Source organism: Chelonia mydas, chromosome 25, assembly GCF_015237465.2.
Source record: "Chelonia mydas isolate rCheMyd1 chromosome 25, rCheMyd1.pri.v2, whole genome shotgun sequence".
Lineage (NCBI taxonomy): Eukaryota > Metazoa > Chordata > Testudines > Cheloniidae > Chelonia > Chelonia mydas.
The window spans coordinates 1,314,257-1,321,255 of NC_057858.1; the positions used below are offsets into that span (position 1 = coordinate 1,314,257).

The 6,999-nt window shown below is 58.1% G+C and overlaps 1 protein-coding gene across 4 annotated transcripts in view; it reads right to left on the reverse strand.

Moving 5' to 3' along the window:
- Positions 1-6,762, reverse strand: part of LOC102938687 (zinc finger RNA-binding protein) — an 86,495-nt gene extending 79,733 nt beyond the window's left edge. For 2 of the 4 annotated variants that reach the window (XR_005223320.2, XM_037885456.2), the window contains exon 1: positions 6,230-6,391. Coding sequence is in view for 3 of the 4 variants with exons in the window: in XM_037885456.2 (XP_037741384.1) it covers positions 6,230-6,294 (65 nt within the window). In the remaining variant the exon portion in view is untranslated. Of the gene's footprint in view, positions 1-6,229 lie in introns of all 4 variants that reach the window. The other 2 variants (XM_037885455.2, XM_037885454.2) reach the window with 2 other exon arrangements.
- Between the last annotated feature and the right edge of the window lie 237 nt (positions 6,763-6,999).

Consider the following 6,999-nt stretch of genomic DNA (forward strand, 5'->3'; position numbering starts at 1 on the left):
AAATACAGTAGCAGGTATATATACACAGTACATGAAAAGATGGGAGTTGCCTTACCAAGTGGGGTGTCAGTGCTAACGAGACAAGTCAATTAAAGTGGAAGTAGGCTATTCTCAACAGTAGAACACCAAGGGAGGGAAAACAATTACTGTTGTAGTGGCAATGAGGGTGGCCCATTTCAAACAGTTGACAAGAAGGTGTGCGTAATAGTAGGGGGAAATTAGCATGGGGAAATTAAGTTTTGTAATGACCCATCCACTCCCAGTCTTTATTCAGGCCTAATTTGATGGTGTCCAGTTTGCAAATTAATTCCAGTTCTGCAGTTTCTCGTTGGAGTCTGTTTTTGACTTTTTTTGTTGAACAATTGCCACTTTTAAGTCTGTTATTGAGTGACCAGGGAGATTGAAGTGTTCTACTGGTTTTTGAACATTATAATTCCTGATGTCAGATTTGTGTCCATTTATTCTTTTGCGTTGAGACTGTCCTGTTTGGCCAATGTACATGGCAGAGGGGCATTGCAGGCACATATCACATTGGTAGATGTGCAGGTGAATGAGCCCCTGATGGTATGGCTGATGAGGTTAGGTCCTGTGACGATACCCATGCTATGCATCTATGCAGATGACACTAAACTAAACTGGGAGGAGTGGTAGATACGCTGGAGGGCAGGGATAGGATACAGAGGGACTAGACAAATTGGAGGATTGGATCAAAACAAATCTGATGAGATTCAACAAGGACAGGTGCAGAGTCCTGCACTTAGGACGGAAGAATCCCATGCACCGCTACAGACTAGGGACCGAATGGCTCGGCAGCAGTTCTGCAGAAAAGGACCTAGGGGTTACAGTGGACGAGAAGCTGGATATGAGTCAACAGTGTGCCCTTGTTGCCAAGAAGGCCAATGGTATTTTGGGGTGTATAGGTAGGGGCACTGCCAGCAGATCGAGGGAGGTGATCGTTCCCCTCTATTCGACATTGGTGAGGCCTCATCTGGAGTACTGTGTCCAGTTTTGGGCCCACACTACAAGAAGGATGTGGAAAAATTGGAAAGAGTCCAGCGGAGGGCAACAAAAATGATTAGGGGACTGGAACACACGACTTATGAGGAGAGGCTGAGGGAACTGGGGATGTTTAGTCTTCAGAAGAGAAGAATGAGGGGGGATTTGATAGCTGCTTTCAACTACCTGAAAGCGGGTTCCAAGGAGGATGGATCTAGACTGTTCTCAGTGGGAGCTGATGACAGAACAACGAGTAATGGTCTCAAGTTGCAGTGGGGGAGATTTAGGTTGGACATTGGGAAAAACTTTTTCACTAGGAGGGTGGTGAAACACTGGAATGCGTTACCTAGGGAGGTGGTGGAATCTCCTTCCTTAGAAGTTTTTAAGGTCAGGCTTGACAAAGCCCTGACTGGGATGATTTAATTGGGGATCAGTCCTGCTTTGAGCAGGGGGTTGGACTAGATGACCTCCTGAGGTCCCTTCCAACCCTGATATTCTATGGCCCCACAGTATGCCAACATTTTTATGGTTGACTTAGAACAACACTTCCTCAGCTCTCGTCCCCTAACGCCCCTCCTCTACTTGCACTACATTGATAACATCTTCATCATCTGGACCCATGGGAAAGAGGCCCTTGAGGAATTCCACCAGGATTTCAACAATTTCCACCCCACCATCAACCTCAGCCTGGACCAGTCCACACAAGAGATCCACTTCCTAGACACTATAGTGCCAACAAGCGATGGTCACATAAACACCACCCTATACCGGAAACCTACTGATCGTTATATTTACCTACATGTCTCCAGCTTTCATCCAGACCACACCACATAATCCATTGTCTACAGCCAACCTCCAAGATACAATCACATTTGCTCCAATTCCTCAGAGAGAGACAAACACCTACAGGATCTCTATCAAGTGTTTTTAAACCTACAATACCCACCTGGTGAAGTGAAGAAACAGATTGACAGAGTCAGAAAGGTACCCAGAAGTCACCTACTATAAGACAAGCCCAACAAAGAAAGTAACAGAATGCCACTAGCTGTCACCTACAGTCCCCAACTAAAACCTCTCCAACGCATCATCAAGGATTTACAACCTATCCTGAAAGACGATCCCTCGCTCTCACAGACCTTGGGACAGGCCAGTCCTTGCTTACAGACAGCCCACCAACCTGAAACAAAATACTCACCAGCAACTACACACCACACAACAAAAACACTAACCCAGGAACCAAACCCTGCAACAAACCCCGGTGACAACTCTGTCCGCATATCTATTCAAGGGACACCATCATAGGACTTAACTACATCAGCCACACCATCAGAGGCTCGTTCACCTGCACATCTACCAATGTGATATATGCCATCATGTCCCTCTACCATGTATATTTGCCAAACTGGACAGTCTCGACACAAAAGAATAAATGGACACAAATCTGACATCAGGAATTATAACATTCAAAAACCAGTAGAACACTTCAATCTCCCTGGTCACTCAATAACAGATTTAAAAGTGGCAATTTTTCAAGAAAAAAAAGTCAAAAACAAACCCCAAGAAACTGCAGAACTGGAATTAATTTGCAAACTGGACACCATCAAATTAGGCCTGAATAAAGACTGGGAGCGGATGGGTCATTACAAAACTTAATTTCCCCCTACTGTTACGCACACCTTTTTGTCAACTGTTTGAAATGGGCCACCCTCATTGCCACTACAAAAGTGATTTTTCCTTCCTTGGTATTCTACTGTTGAGAATAGACTACTTCCACTTTAATTGAACTGTCTCATTAGCACTGAGCCCCCCCTCCCCCCACTTGGTAAGCCAACTCCCATCTTTTCATGTACTGTGTATATATACCTGCTACTGTATTTTCCACTCCATGCATCTGATGAAGTGGGTTTTAGCCCACGAAAGTGTATGTCCAAATAAATGTGTTAGTCTCTAAGGTGCCACAAGGACTCCTCATTGTTTTTGCTGATACAGACTAACATGGGTACCACTCTGAAACCTGTCACCATGTGAAGAATGAAGAGCAGACAAAGATCAGCAGACATGCCCCAGTGGATGTGAGAACAGAGGGATGAATACTGTGGTAGGGATTAATGAGAGGACAAGGCTGATCACGTGGGAGAGCCCCACTGGTAGTAGATGTGGGAAGAGAGCAAGGAAAGCGGATCTGAAGAAAGGGCAAAGCCACTTATGTGCGCGCAAACGGTGGGATCCTCTGAAGGCAGGGAAAGGGAAGCAAAGGAAGGGTTGAGGGCATGGAGCCACCACAGTGTGTCTGAAGAGAGGAGCTAGGGAATGAGCGTCCAGTGTGTGAAAGCACTGAGACAGATGACAGATGGGGGTGGAGCAGCCAGGGTAATTATAGGGGATAGGGGTACAGTTCCCAGTCAAGTAGGAAACAAGGATGGGGGGGTGAGGGAGGAGGAGGGTAAGGATTGAGGAAGGGGAGCAGACCCCTGCATGTGGGGTCAGAAGATGAGGAAGATAACAATGAAGAAAAGGGGAGAGAGGTGAGGGCAGATCCAGTGGCAAAACTCCATCTGTGTGGGGCAGAGGATGAGGCACGATGCGGAGGGCAGACCCCCATAATGTGCAGGGTGGGGGATTAGGAGGGTGGCAATGGAGAAAGGGGAGCGGACCCCCATGTGGGGGACAGGCAGAGCAGGGGGGTGGCAATGGAGGAATGGGGAGGGTAAAGGGACGAGGAGGGTGATGATGGAGGGGGGCGGGGAGACCAGAAGGGTGGCGATGGAGGAGAGGGATGAGGAGAGTGGCAAGGGAGGAAGGGCGGGGAGACCAGCAGGGCAGCGATGGAGGAAGGGGAAGCAGGGGAATGAGGAGGGTGGCAATGGAGGAACTGAGGGGTAGCGGGATGAGGAGAGTGGCAATGGAGGAGGCCAGGAGAGCAAGAGGGTAGTGACGGAGGAACGGGGGGCAGATGCTCATGTGGGGACAGGGGGATGAGGAGGGTGGCAATGGAGGAGGGGGAGGCAGCAGGATGAGAAGGGTGGCAATGGAGGAGGGGGGTCAGGGGGACGAGGCAGGGGGGCGACGGAGGAATGGGGGGCCAGGTGGACGAAGAGGGGGGCGACGGAGGAGGAGAGCAGACCCCCATGGGGGGGCAGGGGGACGAGGAGGGTGGTAGACCCCAGTGGGGGGGCAGGGGGACAAGGAGGGTGGCGATGGAGGAGGGGGGCAGACCCCCGTGGGGGTGTGGGGAGAGCAGGAGGGAGGCAGACCCCTGTGTGGGGGGCAGGAGGAAGAGGGTAGTGGCGATGAAGGAGGGAGGCAGACCCCTGTGGGGGGACGGGGAGAGCAGAAGGGGGGCGATGGAGGAGGGGGGCAGACCCCAGTGGGGGGGGGGCAGGGAGAGCAGGAGGGTAGCGATGGAGGGGAGGACAGACCCCTGTGGGGGGGCGAAGAGAGCAGAAGGGGGGCGATGGAGGAGGGGGGCAGAACCCCGTGGGGGGGCAGGGAGAGCAGGAGGGTAGCGATGGAGGGGAGGACAGACCCCTGTGGGGGGGCGAAGAGAGCAGGAGGGGGGCAATGGAGGAGGGGGGCAGAACCCCGTGGGGGGGCAGGGAGAGCACGAGGGTAGCGATGGAGGGGGGTGCAGGGAGAGCAGCAGGGTGGTGATGGAGGAGGGGGCAGACCCCCGTGGGGGGGTGGGGAGAGCAGGAGGGTAGCAATGGAGGACGGGGGCAGACCCCCGTGGGGGGGTGGGGAGAGCAGGAGAGGGGTTGAGGGGGCAGGGGGAAGAGGACAGTAGCAATGTAGGGGGTGCAGACCCCCATGGGGGGGTGGGGAGAGCAGGAGGGTAGCAATGGAGGAGGGGGGCAGACCCCTGTGGGGGGCGGGAAGAGCAGGAGGGTAGACCCCTGTGGGGGGGGGGGGGGACCAGAAGGGTGGCGATGGAGGAGGGAGATGAGGAGAGTGGCGAGGGAGAAAGGGCGGAGAGACCAGCACGGCAGCGATGGAGGAAGGGGAAGCAGGGGAATGAGGAGGGTGGCAATGGAGGGGGCCAGGAGAGCAGGAGGGTGGCGACGGAGGAACGGGGGGCAGACGCCCATGTGGAGACAGGGGGATGAGAAGGGTGGCAATGGAGGAGGGGGAGGCAGCAGGATGAGAAGGGTGGCAATAGAGAAGGGGGGTCAGGAGGACGAGGAAGGGGGCGACGGAGGAATGGGGGGGACAGGGGGACGAGGAGGGTGGCGATGGAGCAGGGGGGCAGACCCCCTTGGGGGGGGCAGGGGGAAGAGGAGGGTGGCAATGGAGGATGGGGGCAAACCCCTGTGCGGGGGCGGGGGGAAGAGGAGGGTCACGATGGAGGAGGGAGGCAGACCGCTGTGGGATGGGGGCGGGGAGAGCAGGAGGGTGGCGATGGAGGGGGGGGCAGACCCCGGGGGGGGCGGGGAGAGCAGGAGGGTGGCGATGGAGGGGGGGGCAGACCCCGGGGGGGGCGGGGAGAGCAGGACGGTGGCGATGGAGGAGGGGGGCAGACCCCCGGGGGGGGGGCGGGGAGAGCAGGAGGGTAGCGATGGAGAAGGGGGGCAGACCCCCGGGTGGGGGGCGGGGAGAGCAGGAGGGGGGCAGACCCCCGGGTGGGGGGCGGGGAGAGCAGGAGGGTGGCGATGGAGGGGGGGCAGAGAGAGCAGGAGGGTGGCGATGGAGGGGGGGGCAGACCCCGGGGGGGGCGGGGAGAGCAGGACGGTGGCGATGGAGGAGGGGGGCAGACCCCCGGGGGGGGGCGGGGAGAGCAGGAGGGTAGCGATGGAGAAGGGGGGCAGACCCCCGGGTGGGGGGCGGGGAGAGCAGGAGGGTGGCGATGGAGAAGGGGGGCAGACCCCCGGGTGGGGGGCGGGGAGAGCAGGAGGGTGGCGATGGAGAAGGGGGGCAGACCCCCGGGTGGGGGGCGGGGAGAGCAGGAGGGTGGCGATGGGGGGGGGCAGACCCCCGGGTGGGGGGCGGGGAGAGCAGGAGGGTGGCGATGGAGGGGGCAGACCCCCTGACTCCCCACGCCGCCATTTTAGCCGCCTGAAGTGGAGGAAGGGGGCCGGAGCATCCGGCAGCGCCCCGAGCCTTCCCGTGCCGGTTCCCTGCTTCGCCCCGCACCTGCCGCCCACCCCCGAGCAGAGGCGCTGCCTGAGCGCGGCTCGGGGCCGAGAGGCGCGGGGCCCCACCCAGCCCGCTCGCGGCGCGCGGCGGGAGCGCCCCGTACCTGTACTGGGGCCCGGCGGCGGCGGCCGCCCCGTGCGCGAAGCCGTAGTAGTTACTGGCCGCCATCTTGCCGTCTGCACAAAGCGGCGGCCGCGGCGGCGGCACAGGAGGCGACCGGCCGGCGGGGGGGCGGCAGGGAGCACGGGGACACGTGACGGCCGCGCGCGCTCCCTTCGCCCCCTCGCGCGGGCGCGCTCACGTGAAACCCCGTCGCTCTTTCGCGGGGTGGCTCGTGCCACCTCTGGGGGGCGCGAGCACAGAGCGACCGTTACTGGGCGGGGGGCCGCTGGAGCCCGGCTGCCTGGCCGGGAGTTGGTGCAGCAGGGCACTGTGGGCTGCCCAGCCCGGCTGCTGCCAGGTGGGGGGCTAGCAGAGCAGGGCGCCCCGGGGTGACCTTTCAGGGTGGTGCTGCCAGGAGAGGGTGCTGGTGACGGGGCAGCTCACAGCCCCGCCATGCCACCTCGCATCCATCGCCGCAGGCTTCCTGACAGGGCCATGCTGAGATACCAGGGCAGCGCCTCCCAACGGCACCGCAGGGTGTGATGTCACCGTGCGTGGTCAAATGCCTCAGACAATACCCTGCACCACGTCAGATACCCTCACCGGAAAGGCCTTAGGGTGCCACTCTGTCAGCTACCATCACTGCATGTGTGACATCACAGCACCACGCTGAAACGTCATGATGACATGTACAAATGCTGCCGCGCTGTCTCTGAAGCCATCATTGCCGCATGTCGTTGAAATGTCACCATCATAGAATCAGAAGATTAG